Below are 16,822 nucleotides of genomic sequence, written 5' to 3' on the forward strand. Positions count from 1 at the left end.
TTTTGTCACTCAGTGTTTTAAATGATAACAAGATGGCTGCAAAAAAAAGATGATAAAGCAGGAGGTTTTAGAGTATCTCAGCACTAACACATAAAAGGATGACCTTTTTATTAAATATACAATATTAGTAATAATAGTATTATTGTAATTTTAAGAATGATTACAAACATCCTTTTACATCCCAGTGCCCAGCTACTATACGTGCATATTATTATTGTTTAGCATATATATTATAACACTGAAGCTAGAGTTTAATGAGAAATTCCAGCTGTTAAGAAACTGTTGTCAAGAAGAAATGATAAGTTCAGTGCTAGCATCGTGAAAGTTTGCTTGCACACAGAGCTGTGCCATCTACACTATACAAAATAAAAAAGCAGTGTCTTGCAAAAAGTGCATTTATCAGCCACAGTGTTTTATTGAGTGCTTTAATAATACAAGTGTACATCAATTGATCCACAGTCAAAAGTGGCAGGTCCCTAAGAAATTTACAAGCACTTTCTTAAGTAAATCAAAATACGTATTATTTTGTTCAATCCAATAGCCTTGTGCGGGAAACAGAAGGCTAGTGATAAACACAGTCTTAGTAATGCACAGTGATTCTTGATTTTAAGCTTTTATACAAAACTTGTTCCCAATAGCATGCACCCACCATTAAAGACTTCAGTACAAAAAAATAACCCTAAACACTACATTTAAGTAGAAACAAGATATAATTCTGAATTTGTTTGTTTTTCCCCAAAGACCACATGAAAAAAAAACCACACATTAATACAAAGCTTTGTGATAAAGCTCTCTACTATTACAGATCCAACATTCTTTGCACTGATAACCAAAAATCCCTGCCTATGTCTGAGGGAAACAACTTTCAAGTTAACAGAATAAAAATATAAAACAAAACAAATAAAAATAAGAAACAAAAACAAAAACAAAGGAAGGACAACCTTCTGTCACAAAACAGTTCAAAATTTAATAAAAAATAAAAACAAAGGGAAGGGAAGGGCTATTGATGCACTTAGTGAATGTGCTTGCTCAGGTCCAGAACGTTCGTAGCGGGTTCCTATGTAGCGTATCTCTTTGTCCACTGTCTGGCCATTCTGTCGTGCTCTGCTCTGTTCGTCATATACTGAGTGGCAATACTTCCAACCAGGGGGTCAGCTGGAAAGAAAACAAAACCGTGAAAGAAATCGTTGTCAGTGTTGGAAGGGCTGTCTCTCTGCTGCAGCTGCAGGCCCACAAAATGTTGTTGAATACAATGTAACTAAGGTCTGTTAGGTTGCATTTGAAGAACAAGATGTATTTATTATGTACCTTCCCCTTTTTTAAAGCAGACATGCCTTTAGGGAGAAATAAGAAAAAAAATGACTGAAATGTCAATAGCTTTAAAAAGAAATGTTTCTGTAGTATTCCAAACCAGTGGTTGTCAACCTTTTAAGGTTGGGGGCTACACTGAATCCAGGTCAGGTCAGAGGTTGCTAGGACCCACTGCTTTTTCCCATGGTGGCACAGGGAGAGTGCTTTTCCCTGTGGTGCCAGTGGCATGGGAAAGCAACTGCGCTAAAGCCCCTCCTCTCCCCCAAATGCTGCTGAAGCCCCATGTCCACAAGCCTTAGGTTGCCAACCCCTGTTCTAATCCACCAGCAATGACAGAACATATCTTCAGATGAAGAAGTTACGATCCCCAGTTACGGTCCATGATGAAACCCCCAAAATATTATGCTGTGCTCCAATGTTTGTGTGTGTGCATATTTTTTAATTTTAGTGGCATAACCATAGGCTCAAATGCATACAACTTCTACAACAGGCATACAAGTTCCGCAAAAAGAATCAGAACTCATGGCAGAGGTGATATCTTTTATTAGACCAACTAGATATTTGCAAAAAAATATATTTATTTACAGGCTTTCAGGCACACTCACTCTTCCTCAGGTATAGGAGAATGTAAAGATTATAAAATTTCTCCTAGGCAGAAATGAAAATTCATATTTTACAGGAGTGCTGAAGGTGTTGTAAGATCTCTTGGTTGGAATATGAACTATTTGTGGAGATAAAATAATGTAAGATCTGTTTTTTTAGGGGGTGTTTCTTATTTTCAGGAATGTGAAAATACCATAAAAAGACCAACTGATGTATTATTTGGGCTCACAAACAATTCCAGGAAGCACAACAAGCCCACATTAACCAAACACCAATACCAAAACTTTGGGGTTTGTTCTAGTTCCCGTAGAAGTTGTAAGGAATCAGAACTCGTGGCAGAGGTGATATCTTTTATTGAAACAACTAGATTTTTCCTGAGTGGAAATGGAAGTTCTTATTTCAAAGAAAAGCTGAAGGTGTTGTAAGACCTCTTGGTTGGAATAGTTCATTTTGTGCAAACACCTTCATCTCTCCTATGAAATATGAAATTTCATATCCACTTAGGAGAAATTTTACATTCTTTGCATTCTCCTATACCTGAGGAAGGGTGTGTGTGCCCAAAAGCTTGCAAATAAAGACTTTTTTGGCAAATATCTAGTTGGTTTAATAAAAGATATCACCTCTGCTATGAATTCTGATTCCTTACTACTTCTACAGGAAGTAGAGCAAAACCCAACGTTTTGGTACCGGTGTTTGGTTAATGTGGGCTTGTTGTGCTTCCTGGAATTGTTTGTGCAGCCCAAATAATACATCATCTGGTTTTTTCATGGTATTTTCACTTTCCTGAAAATAAGAAATACCCCCTAAAAAAACAGATCTTACAGTATTTTGACTCCACAAATGGCTCCTTGAAACATTAAACAAAACAAAAGCAAAACAAATGAGTTTCTATAAACCCACAAACCAAAAAGTCCATACAAATTTCTCTAGAAATGACTGTACTTCACAAACATTTTACTTTTTCAAGTGATGGCATTTTAAGTTTAAATCGGGTATAAATCTACTAACTTTTCCCCTGGCACAACTGACTTTTTTTGTATTTTGGCTGCAGCAATAAGTCTCCTGATACTACACTGCCACACTTTGGCAGTTCAACTGCACTGATACCATCTTTCTGACCCAGGAGAACGTGACTCCTATTAGAACCAGTAAATAATTAACGGGCTTTTTAATTGGCTGGAGATGATGCTGTTGATCAACCCAAGCTACTACTTTCGTGCACTGAGTACAGTGCTTCTAACCCCGGTCATTCTGAGAACTAAAAGGCCAAATATTTTGAATGGCAAAGAAATTCTGTTCAGGTCAGTGAATAAATTATTTTGGTATAACCAGATTTGATTAGACTGGGTTACCACCTACATTAGAAAACTGCCTACACAAATCTGTTATCGTGTAGTGCTAACAATGCTAAGGTAGCAAGTTGCACTGCCATATGAAGTACAAGACCCTTCCTGCCTCAGGCAGAGAGCTGGACTAGATGACCTCTTGAGGTCTCTTTCAAGCTTACTTAGCTATGATTTTGGTTTGATTCCTTCATTCACTATCTAAGTGAAGAAGAACTGTCAGTGCTGTAAATGCGGCACAATAACCTCTTAAAATCTCAATCCTGCAGTCACTTAGGCCCATGTTTAATTTTAATGCCTGGAGCAGTTCCACTATGAAACTAATTGGGATAGTAAAGTTGAACATGCAGAATAAGTTAAGTGTCAGGGCCTGGGCCAGCAGTCAGAGAGCCCTTAACATCCTTACATACTGACGGTTCCATAATATTCTCGCGTCCAGTCACAGCAAGAGTCTGTAGATTTTAAAACAGCTATAATTGTTGGTACAATATCCTTCCTGTTATTCTCTGGGATTTCAGAAGAGGAACCCTCAGGTGTTGTGTTACGGTTACTCATTTCTGCAAAGTCTGGTTTGCTCTCATTCCTGGATCAGATATAGGGTCATTGTGGAAATGTGCAAAACACCCAATAATTTATGAGGAGGTTTGCAAACCTCTTTAAGGGGGAACTGAAGAGCCCATACAACTCTTTAGCAGTTCCTATGAAATTCTACAATCATCAGGAGGACAATGCCTTCTCTAGAGAGGAGCATGACATCTACATTTCCTTTAACCAAGAGAGACTGGTTCATGTTGATATTCAGAGGGAAGGGTCACTGACAGACCATGGACTTTTTGTATCTCTGGGAATTAGGTATACAGTTTTCAAGTATAAACAGAAGGTGACAAGAAGGTGACTAAGGGAAAGAAGTGGCTCATCTATAGAACGGAACAGAAAAAGTTGAGTAACTCATTCTGTACAAGTTAGATTAGCTGTGGACACAGGTCTTCCCTCTCAAACCCTGAAAAGGAGAGAAGCACTAGATCAGTGGTTGGTTCTTCACTGCCCTGTATGCCCTCAGCAGAGTGGGTGAGGATGCCAAGGGAGCATGCAAGAAGCAAGTCCGAAGGTAGCAGAGGAGTGACAGTGGATAATGTATAAAATGGGGGTTCAGAAGATTAGGATTACATTCCCTCTTCTGATGTTGGGTGTGCCACACTGTAGCTCCTGGTTCTGTGTCTTTCCTGCCTCAACTTCTGTCTGTCTTGAATAATCAGATTGGAGATTTTCAAGGTAAGAACGTGCCCTTACTGTATGTCTACCCTATTAGTTTTCAACCTTTCTGGACTTGAGACACCCCTCACTGGACTGGAGGCATCCTTCCATAACGTTTGGGAATTGAATGGCACCCACTTTCAAAAACTAATTTATATATTAAAGTATATAATATATTACAGAGGGGCTTCACAGTTGGGATGGAGTCTTATCTAGGCAGAGACCAGCCTGAGTCTGTGCTTGCCTGCCTAATTTATCTGCTCATCTCCCAACATCCTACTTATCTCCCCACAGCTTATGCACCTTTCAAAAGATCAGGCAGCATCCTGTTTGAGAATCACTGCTCTATACAGTGGGACTGAGAGTCTTGGTTGGGATCAAGTGAGGCAATAATACAAATTAGAAAAAAACCAGTACTAGGGTGGTCATTCCCTCTCCCTTCCTTGGAGAAATGAGCAGGAGCTGAGTACAATCTAGTTGGTAGACTTGCTCTGTAGACATGATAGCGTTAAACCTCTATTCAACAGAAAGAAATGCGTGTTTATAAAACTACTGTCATAAGCAAAAGCAAATTAAAAGATAAAAAAAGAATATTCAACCCCAAACTGTGTAACTGTCATGTACTTTTTCAACATTTCCCTTTCTCATTGCTGTAAAATCGCTTTTCATTCTGCACTTGGAAATATCAGTGATTTTATTTTTAGTAATGGAGATTTGTTTCTATAACTAATAAACTAGTGTTGTAATTCAGCAGTTACATCAGAGAGCATTTCAGAAATCTAATCCAAGTGGGACTGTGTCCAAACAACAAACACAAGTAGTGATCAAGATGTAAAGTCATGCCAAAAATGTGTGTAATCAGGATTATTTATACAATAAATTCAAAGAAAAACACAATAAATAACAACTAATAATAATAACAAAGTTAAGTGATATTTCAAACACATGAAAAGCCAAGGCAAAATCATGACAAAGAATTATTATTTAGATAAATGGTACACAGAAGATTGAGCCAAGCCACTTCCCCAAACAGAGAATTTTAAATAAACATGTACCAATTGTGAGTTAAATTGGAGCTTGATCCTGCAAACATTTACTCAGGGGCTGTAACTCATGGGTGAGGTTACTCCTGTGTATAAGCATCTGTAGCACAGGGTCCTTAGCATGCGTGCTAATAAGCAACAAAATTGGTTTAAGAAAGTTTGCACAGATTTGCCAGATCGCTCAGACAAGGCACAGTAATCCTGACCTGTAACATCCTTGACTTTACAGCTCTGAGATGCTCGAGCAGAGATGACCAGTTGTGCTGAACTATGGGTACATAAAGATGTTTTGGGAGGTTAGACAGTGCTAAAAATGGCCACCTTATTTAACTTAGTTTGCCCAGGTGTGAACCTTATGCTTAAATCCTTAGGGTGTAGACAGAAAAGCAGCTCCCTGTTGCAACTCACAGTGGTTTGAAGGAAGTGCTATGAGTTGCAGTGATACCTCAGACCCAACAGGAGTTTGCTGTTGGGTTCAGGAATTGGGGATCCCAGCTGCTTGCTGCGAGCCTGCAGTTCAGTTTCTGTAGCAATGCCACTCTGCCCTCCCAGCCCAGCTGCTGTTTTTAGAATGAGGGGGGAAAGGGGGCCAAAAGAGCTCATTTTGGGGGTTTCCCAGCTGGCACCAGAGGGTGGGATGGGTGGATTGCAGCCCCTCCTACCTCAGAGGGGCTCCAACCCACCCGGCCCCACCCTCCAGTAACAGCTGAAAATGCCCCAGACCAAACACCCTCCACTCCCTTTCTTTCTTCCCATTTTGAAAGCAGTGACAGGCTGGGAGCTCTGCAGACACATACTGCATATCATGTTTCATTTTGGAGCCTGTTCATCTGGACCCTCATGCAATGAGGGTTCAGATTTTAAGGGATTGGGCCCTTTTAAAGCAGTCTGCAGCCATGCACTTCTGTCTGGTCACAGCTGTAGGCTGCTTTCTGGGGCCAGATAAGGAAAAATTGTCACTTCAGTCTGCACCCCTAGTTAAGTGGATCTATGTATGAACTGTACAAAAGTTCAGGAAGGTTAGAATGGTCTACAAATGACCGACTGGGTCTAGTTTAACCCTACCTCAGAGGTAGTTTAGCTCAGACTGTGTCCAGTGAGACTGATCTAACTGAACTGCTGTATAGTTCCCAGCACAGCTCTGGGACTGGGAAAGCCCAGCTGCTGGTCCCAGGGCTGTGCTTTTCCTACCCACCCACTGGCACCAGGCTATTTTTAGCCCCCTGGCCCTTTACCCATCCCCCAGATGGACAATGCCCCCTGCAGACCAGACAGCCCCCAACCTGAACCCACCACAAATGCCCCATCCTGAAAGCTGCTCCTGGCACCAGTTTAACTGGCATTGCTGGTGCTGGGAGCCAAGGAAGTAAGTCAGGATGAGAGAAGGGGTGGGTGGGATGGTGGGGTTGGTTCGCAGGAGGAGGGTTATCTGTCTAGGGGTCAGGGGATGAGGGGCTAAAAAGAGCTGCTGGTCTCCATCCCCCCAAGCAACCTTGCAGAACTTGCTAGCCCCCCTTATCCCAACAAACCCTCCTAGACCCTACCAACCCCCACGTACCCCACTTACCCTCCTAAAACCTCCAAGCCCCACTGCAGACCCCACTTGCACCCTGATCTCCCCTACAGGCCACACTTGCCAAGCCAACCCTCCAACCCCCCACAGATCCTCCTTGGCTGCCTGATCCCTCTGATCCCCCCCCCTGCAGACCCTGTTTGCCCCTCTGATGGCCCTAGTACTCCCTGCAGACCCTGCTTGTCTCCCCCGCCCTCATATCCCAACTCCTGCTGCAGGCCTTGCTTGCCCCCTGGTCTCCTGGAGCCCTTGCAGACCCTGCTTACCTCCCCAATCCTGCCCCCAGACCCCACTTGCCCCCCAAGCCTCACAACCCCCCCAGACCATGCTTGCCACCCAGTTCCCTCCCACTAGCTACCCCCTCCCAACTTACCTTAGATCAGATGGCCATTTTTAACTAGATCGAATCTCCCCCAACTTCCCCAAATGTTTGTACATACCCTGTGTGATAACCTCAAAGTAGTATAGTATCAACTGCCACCATAGGCCATACCAACTCAGGATTTTAACTAGTCCACTACTAGCTAAGGACAAACATTCATATTCTCAGCTAGTAGGAACTCCATTGACCAACAGACTTTGAAACTTGCTAATTTACTGTTCTTCCTTATCCCTAACTCTTGGACTTAGAAATTAACTGCCAGGTGTCTGCCAAGTAGCCAGGTGGCATGCTAAACTAAACCTTGCTATCCAATACCAGGATTGGGTCCATGTACAGTCAGAGGTAAAAATACTATCAGGTAAATACCAGGTAATATGCCAGAATCCAGAATCCATGAAATAAGATTCTCCAGTGATAAAAATAATCATAGAATCAATGAGTCGGAAGGGACCTAGACAGATCATCTAGTCCGACCCCCTGCCATGGGCAGGAAAGAGCACTGGGGGTGGGAGGGGTCATAAGACCCCAGCCAGGTGCCTGTCCAGTCTCCTCTTGAAGATCTCCAGGGAAGGTGAGAGCACCACCTCTCTGGGAAGCCTATTCCAGGCTCTGGCCACCCTTACAGTGAAGTAGTTCTTCCTAATATCTAACCTAAACCTATCCTCCCTCACCTTGTGGCCATTGTTCCTGGTGACTCCAAGGGGGGCCCTGGTGAACAGACTTTCCCCGAGTCCCTGCTGGTGGCCCCTGATAAGGTTGTAGGCAGCCCCAAGATCCCCCCTCAGTCTCGTCTTGCGGAGACTGAAGAGATTCAGGTCCCTCAGCCTCTCCTCATAGGGCTGGCCACAGAGGCCCCCAACCATACGAGTGGCCTCCTCTGGACCCTCTCCAGGTTCTCCACGTCCCTCTTGAAGTGCGGCATCCAGAATTGGACACAGTACTCCAGCTGCGGCCTGACCAGTGCCGCATAGAGGGGGAGCAAGACCTCTCTGGACCTGTTAGTGATGCCCCTGTTGATGCATGACAGGGTGCGGTTGGCTTTGCCTATTGCTTCATTGCATTGGCGACTCATATTCATCCTGGAGACAATCCTGACTCCAAGATCCCTCTCTGCCTCTGTGCTGCTGAGAGGGTCAGCCCCTAACCTATAACCATAATGCTGGTTCCCTCTCCCCAGGTGCAGCACCCTACACTTGTCCTTGTTGAACTGCAATCTGTTCAGATCTGCCCACTTCTCTAACCTATCCAGGTCTGCCTGGATGCGGTCCCTGCCTGCCGGTGTATTCACTTTACCCCACAGCTTGGTGTCATCAGTGAACTTGAACAGGGTGCTCTCCACACCCTTGTCCAGGTTGCTAATGAAGACATTGAACATCACCGGGCCCAGGACTGAGCCCTGGGTACTCCACTGCCCACACCCTTCCAGGTTGACATCGACCCATCCACCACCACCCTCTGGGTTCGCCCCTAGAGCCAGTTTGCCACCCATGTAACCATGCATTTGTCAATGCATAAAGATGCTACTCTCTCCTGCTATTGCACAAATGTGGACATCAGCCTTCTTTGCATCAGGTAAGGCAATGACCCTATACACAGTTACAATACACTTCTTCAGACTATGATTACACAGTATGGGATACCTTCTAAAGGTTAAAGACAATGCTGTACTTGTATCTGCCATTTAGCGTAAGAATGACTCAAAGCACCTGACAAAAGAGATCCAGAGATGTAGCACTCGATGGACCACGCTGACCCAAGTCTGGAAAGAGCCTTTTAGTTTGCTAATAACAGAACTGTGGCAATAGGTTCTCTCTCACTTCATAAATTTAGCTAGGTAGGTAATTCTCATGTTCTATCAGGATATATGTCATTATAGAAATAGTAAGTTTCAACTGCTGTGCTAACTGGAGTTTTTGCATAGCTTAACATGGCTCAAGGTGCTGAGCTACTGCGAATTCCCATGTTCTTTTACAGCACACCTAATGCCATTTCATAAGGATGAAAACTTGTATCTGATGTCTACAGTGAGGCTAATCAAACTTACAGCATAATTCAAAAGAATAATGCTGGCAGATGAGTCCAGGTTTGGGCATTACAAAATTTCAGCTTTGTTTAATGTTAATTATACTGTTTTGTCATTCACAAGACAGATGGTAATTTTCCTTAAAACTATTTTCTTCCCAAACAAGCGAGACTGTACTACTGTGCTGTATTTTTCTATGATTGTACTTTTACAGCTATTTTCAAGTCATCAAATAATGATTTAAGGGCAGAGTTCATCCCTTGGGCTTTTGAATGCAGTTTCAGGAACAGAGCAAGCAGACTCCAGTGAAATAAAAATTGGAGGTAGTGTGTTTAACAGCTTGATTTCAGTATGCATCTTCCATCAGCTACATGACGTGCAACGAAATCCCAATTGCTGGTGTCACAGTAGTTAGAGGGACACTAATTTAGGCTAAAACTGTATGCTTGCTATATATAGAAAGCTTTTATGAAGCCTTAATGTTTCCACTACACTGTTTAAAATTTCAATGTGAAACAGTCGATGTAGCCAGTCACTACTGTATCAGAAAGACTTCTCCAGTGTAAAAGTCACACAATCCAATCAGCTAAATAGTAACAATAAAAATAGCTCCTTTTTAGTTTGGTTTCTGTTTCTATTCCACAGCAGGGAAATCTGGAAAAGCCAGCCCCCAGCTGAGGACTAAGCTGGCAGAGTTTTTGAGAGTTGAAGCAATCTATTATGGCCACTGATTGAAAGACCTGGTTCTGCCTCTTGCGCTACAAACTGCTCTGCTTCTTAAACTAGAAGGTGACAATCCACTGTGGGGAATCCATGGCTACATTCCTCCTTTATAGAGAAATTATTAGAAGCAAAGATGAAAACTGGCTTGCTTGTTTTCATTCTTTAAGTTGAATGAAATAAAAAAAAGCAAAGGGAAGGCATATATAATGAAATTCTTGTATTTAAACTCTTGGAAATTAGTTATACAGATAAGGACTTGTAGCTTTGAAAATACTGTATATGATTTTAAACAAACAGTGTCCTTTCGGCAGTTTCCAAATGCCTGTGGGCCAACAGAGCCCTGTAGAGTACTGATAACCTGTGGAAAAATGACTCATCATATGACACTAACTCTTTCTCCAAAGATTCCCACTGTTTCGTTTTCATCAAAAAGTTAGAAATTTTGCTTTAAGTACACAATTAAGGTCTTGTCTGAACTGGAATCATTCTTCCTATACAGTGACATAGGCACACATGGATGTACAGTAAATAGCGGCAAGAAACAACAAGTAAGGCTGTATGTATTAAATGGTGAATTTTAATAATTTTAGTAGAAATACCTCTGTAAGACTACATATTTTCATGGGTAGTTTCAGTAAGACCAAAATTTTGCCAGATACTTTTGAAGAACACCTGACAAATGTCTCACAACAAGCTTTGCTTTTTATGATTTCACATGATGAGAAGCAAACTGCAAATGCTAATCTTTCACTGAAGCACCAATTCACTTAGTAATAGGGATGCACCGATAAAGATTTTTTGGGCCAATACTGATGGCCAATTATACTGATCCAATTGCCGATATGCAGCCTGGCAGCTTGGAGAGCCGCATCTGGCTGGTAAGTCTGTGGGGGAAGGGATATGGGGGAGGAAGAGGCGTGGAGTGGGGGCAGATCTAGGCCCCATGGTGAGGGAGTGGGGCTGGGACAGGAGCTGGGGCTGCCCAGCCAGGGCAGGGAGGGGTGGGCTGAGGGATGGGGCAGGGCATGGGATGGAGGCACAAGTGGTTTGTTTGGGGGTGCAGGGCAGGGCAGTGGCTTCTGTCACAGTAGACACCCCTGGGAAGGCATAGAGGGCACGGATGTGTGTGGGGTGAGGGTGAGCTGCCTGTTGCATGCTCCAGGCTGAGGGTTTTGCTAGGCTCTTCTCGGCAGGGGGGCTGGGCTGGGGTGGGTGGCAGCGGCGCTGGGGGGAGGGGCTTGTGGGAGGTCTACAGACATCCCAAAATTCACCAGAGCCCCCATTCCCAGAGCTCCTTTCCCCCCTAACAGATATACTGGCAGGACATTGCTATCCAAGCTGCCAGGCTGCATTCCTGGTTGCCGCAATTATTGGCAACATTATTGGCCACATCAGCTAAAAACCATGGATAATTTAATACACTGAAATGAAAGGGTAACAGAAGACAAATTGCATGCAGTTTTGTTCACAGAGTTACTTTTGCCTTATAATGTGTCCATGGTGCTCCATGTATCATCTCTTTTCAACTGAATAGGAATCTAGAAGCCTATGTCAAGGCTAACACGAGACTTGGAGTGGGTAACAACACAGTTATGCTCATGTAACTTAACATCAGTTTACAACAACATAATAAGTAAAATAAGTAAAAACTAGTTTAAGATAATACTAATCTCTACAATAAAAGAGATGCTCAGAATTAGTGATGTAGGCCAGGAGAAAGAACAGAGCTCTGTGAATGAATTTACTCAGTGCTTATGCTAAAATGCAAAGCACAATTCGTTTCTCACTTTATAGTCTATATTAATTCATAACTACATCCATTTATACTTTAAAAATAAGTCATTCTATCTACTGTACCTAACTTGAAGAAGACAATAGGGCAGAGAGATACTTCCACCAAATTAACTAATACTACATTTCATAAAGAAACTATGATAAAGAGCAAATGAATTATGTAAGAAAGAATGAAAAAGCAGTTATTTCTATAGAAAAAGGAACAACACATTTTAGAAAATAATACAACATACAGGAAAAGAGGAGACATTAAGAGCAAGCTATCTTTTAAGAACTAAATGTGAATATACAAAGACAGTAGCCAGACAATTACTAAGACTATTTTTAAACATTAACTCTATGGCAGATGAAACAGCAAAGACAATATGTAGAGAACTGAAAGGTAAATTAAATGAGTATAAAACAGAGTTGTTATATTGAAGTCAATGTACTTATTCTGCATTTATACTACTGTAATTTACAGTGGAAGTGGTCCTTCTAATCTGACAAGAAGGTGAGGAGAGTTGTACTTCTTATTTTACAAATAAACTTTACAGATCAGCCTGGCTAAATTCCAGTTCTGGTTGCATCAGAATGGTCATGAATTTAGACAACATTTTGTTAAACAATGAATTTAGACAATGATGTTTTGTGCCTTACAGCACATCTATCTCATTAGTTGGAAGCAATGTGAGCCTGGCTACTATGGTTGACATGGCTTTGATAAAGTGAGTAGTGGTATAACCTTCAGGAGACATTACCACCAAAGAATAATAAGAAATGCAGTAAGACAGTGATTCACAGAGTTATCTTAGTCACCAGCAGATCTAATGCATGGGTTTCAAAGAAAAAAAAAATCTAAGATGACTCTCTAATGGTATTTATCAGCTCCAGATAAAAACAAAGTCTTTTAAGGTAAGGTCTTTGAAGGACAGGGAAATAAATTGACAAGATGATTAAGAACTTGAGGCATAACCCTTGGAAATAGATCTGAATCTTTAAACTAATAATATCCTTATCTTAGAGAATTAAGCAAAGAGTATAATCATTTGAAGACTGTATTAAAATTATGTTGACCAACTCTTGCCTGTCAAAGGTTGTTTCTGAAGAGCTTGACTTCTCCAGCAACTGAGCATAGAGTTCAGGGGGGGAAGGACTTGAAGAAGCAAGTCAACTCTGAGAAAGGGCCACAGAGCTACAGTGCTGGCTACAAAGGACCAACTCACGGGGTCATAATAGCTTATTGGATGGGATGTGAAGTTAACAATAAAATCATAAATGCAAACTTTGAGTTATGGGTGATACTGGTCACCTTAGCGCGCACACACACATGCACTCATTCATTCAAACCCATGTTGGATAGTGTATAGTAGCTGCTATAGTGATTGTGAGAGCACTGGTGTCAGTATATCTACCTATCTGAGGCTCTGGAATCTGCTGTTGATGGTCAGCGTCCTTCAGGGTGATGTCGTCTCCAGAAGGGGGCTGCCTGCTTGTTCTTCTGTCTTGGTAAGTTGGGTGCTGGATGGGATTGTGCCACTGAGGGTCAAGCTTCACTGCCTTTTATCCTTTTCTGGAAGACTTGTGTGATCCCCCAGCATCATCTTGGCTACCCAATCTGAAGGTCGCTGTCCTACGTGGGTCTTGAGTAGTACATGACAGCTCTTAGTCACAGGGGTCTCTACCTGCTGTTACCTGAAGTTTCAGGAGTCCACCCTTGATTTACTGACTTAATGGCTGTATTGGCATGGGTTATAGGAATAGTCCATAGGGTTAGTGCACAGTTCCAGGAATCAGTTCTTTAGCTTGATTATCTAACCTTTGGCTAGGCTATTGTCTACTGATGCTCATCATTCACTCGCATTCACTCAACAGATTTTATCACTTTACAATTAAAATTTCAATGCAGTTTTAACAATGGTCCAGGGCGTAACTTCATTCTACAGGGGGTATAGTCCTTAAAAGTTTAAAAGTATAAAATACAAAATGCCATGGTAAAGATGAGATAGATGAAATATGAAAATGCACTATGAGAAATATATAAAAATGAAATGTGATGTAGTGAGGATCAAAGGCTACTGGGGACAGTACGTGAGGTTAGTACAGGATATATTTACAGTATTTGCAGTGGATATTTTCATTCTTTTGTTTTCTTTAGTGACACTGAGCTTAATTGATATGTAGATGTAGTTTCTAGGTTTCTCCTACAGAAAGCCACTTCAGCTTGCTTGCTTGCTCTGAGCCTTGCCATACCCATGCAATGAGTATGCTAGGTCTCTGCCAATACTGAGAAAGAAAAGAAATGTACAAAACAGGGGGAGGGGGGGAGTTGCAGGCAAAAAGGGGTTTATATCAATGTCCAGAAGGGAAATGTACAACGTGGGCTTTCTGCTAGAACAGCACTGCAACAAGCGGCACAAAAAGGAAGCGAGTCAAAATGCAAAATACATCTGATACGTGTATATGAGAAGTATTGGGAATAAACAAGATGAGTTGGAAGCTGCACCCTGTGAAAAGACCTATGATCTGACTGGCATTACTGAGACCAGACAGGACAGCTCTTTTGACTAGAATGGGGACATGGAAGGTTACGCTGTTTCAGAAGGACAGGGTTGGGAGAAAAGGTTGTGGTGTTGCCTTGTATGTCAAAAACACATATACTTGTTTCCTGGTTCAGGAGGAAGAAGACACCAAAACAGAAAGCATTTGGGTGAAGATGAAAGCTAAAAGATGTGTCACTGATATAACGGTGGAGTTTTATTATAGGCCACCTAACCAGGAAGAGGATGAGTTTCTAAAATGCCTCAAATGAAAAAGGAAAGCATACAGTCAATGGAAGAATGGGCAGGTCGCCAAGGTTATGTACCAAAAATAGCAATATCTGCAGGAACAAAATCAGGAAGGCAAAGATACAGAATGAGCTGCACCTGGAAAAAGAGATTAAGGACAACAAAAAAAGGGTTCTTGAAGTATGTTAATCAGAAAGAAGGACCAAGGGAGCTGTGTATCCTCTATTAAAAAGCCAAGGGGAGCACCTAACCAAAGATACAAAGAAAGAGCTGCTCAACAGCTATTTTGCCTCAGTTTTCACAAAAGGATTAAGCTGCCAGATACCTAACAGGGATTACCTGGATAAGGAAGAGGGTAAACTGAGGGGGGGGATAACAAAAGAGATGGTTAGAGAGGTTTTGTTAGGTCTGAATAAATTCAAGTCAGCAGGGCCAGGTGAGCTTCATCTCAGGGTCCTGAAGCAACTGGCAAAGAATATCTCGGAGCCTTTGGCAATGATCTTCATGAAGTTGTGGGAAATGGGACAGGTCCCAGAGGACAAGACAGGCCAATGCAGTGCTCTTCTTTAAAAAAGGCAAGACTGAGGACCTGGGGAAGTACTGACCAATTAGCCTTACCTCAATACCTGGCAAGTTACTGGAACATACCATAAGGAAAGCCATTTGCAAGCGTCTGGAGGAGGGAAGGCTGATCACAAGCCACCAGCCTGGGTTTATGAAAAACAAATCATGTCAAACAAAACTTATCTGCTTCTTTGACAAAGTAATTACTTGGGTGGATGAAGTGCATGTTGTAGATATAGGTTTTTGACAAGGTCCCACAAGACCTTCTCATAAACAAGTTGGAGAAATGTATTCTGGATAAAACTGCTATAAGGTGGATAGATAACTGGCTAAATAGCCATAAGCAATGGGTAATTATTGGCAGGTCCATGTCAGAATGGCAGGAGGGTTTGAGTGGAGTTCCACAGAGGTCCTTCCTGGGCCTGGTACTGTTCAATATGTTTATTGATGATTTGGATGATGGCATAGGAAGCTTCTCAAGCAAGTTTGTGGACAATATAAAACTGGGAAGAACGGGATGTGAGTGCAATTCAGAAGGATCTTGACCGGTTAGAAAGTTGGGCTAGAGCTAACAGAATGAAGTTCAATGCAGACAAATGCAAAGTGCCAAACCTCGGTAGGAATAATCAAGAAGACAAATATAAAATGGGGGACACTTGGCTGGATGGCAGCTCTTTGGAAAAATAATAATTCAGTGCTGTGGGTTCAATTTTCTCTTCTGCCACAAACTTCCTGTATGACCTAAGAAACTAAGTTCCTGTATGAAACTAAGGCACTTCATTTCTCTGCTTTTGATTTTCATCTGTAAAAAGGGATCCACACAGGGCTGACAAAACATCTGATGAACTAGGTTATTGTCTACAAAAGCTCATGACTCTCTGAACCAGTTAGTATCTAAGGAACTACTCTTCTCTCTTCACCCACTTACCTTCTGCCACACAGGGTTGTTGTGAAAATAAATGTATTAAAAATTACATAGTGGTCAGATACTATAATGATGAAGGTCACACAAGTGCCTAAAATGTGCAGGTGCAGCTATTAGAGTGATATCTCCATCATATTCAAATCTTTGCTATAACAATGGTTTTCAAGGCATTAAACTTTGAATAACAAAGATTAGGCAGAAATGGACCTGCTGTCCACTAGTTTATATAAAGTTTGAAACTGTAGCCACATAAATGCTAGGCTAGATTTGACACCATGCTAATGCTAATCTCTGGAATGAAAGGTTCCCTGTCTGTGAAAGTAAGTGAGCTCCGTAATCCATTTGGAACACATCTATTGTTAAACAATTGGGGTATGAGGAAGTAGAAATTCATCCCTTTCTTCAGACTTAATTTGATTGCTGTCAAGTAACCTGGATGCATGTAACTTGAGGCCACAGGTTTGTGTGAAAATATAAGACTCCCTTAGATGAAGATGTTCCAGAAATAAGAAGTGG

General features: G+C 41.9%; 1 protein-coding gene across 2 annotated transcripts in view; it reads right to left on the bottom strand.

The window, feature by feature from the left end:
- Positions 1-376: 376 nt before the first annotated feature.
- The window catches only part of LOC149864691 (ubiquitin-conjugating enzyme E2 E2), a 321,449-nt gene continuing 305,003 nt past the window's right edge, over positions 377-16,822 (bottom strand). For both annotated transcript variants that reach the window (XM_090046557.1, XM_090046558.1), the window contains exon 6: positions 377-1,155. In XM_090046557.1, coding sequence (XP_089902683.1) covers positions 1,058-1,155 — 98 coding nt within the window. In that variant the 3' untranslated portion in view covers positions 377-1,057. The remainder of the gene's footprint in view (positions 1,156-16,822) is intronic.

The sequence above is a fragment of the Crocodylus siamensis genome, chromosome 5 (assembly GCF_052110815.1).
Source record: "Crocodylus siamensis isolate JL-2025a chromosome 5, ASM5211081v1, whole genome shotgun sequence".
Taxonomy (NCBI): domain Eukaryota; kingdom Metazoa; phylum Chordata; order Crocodylia; family Crocodylidae; genus Crocodylus; species Crocodylus siamensis.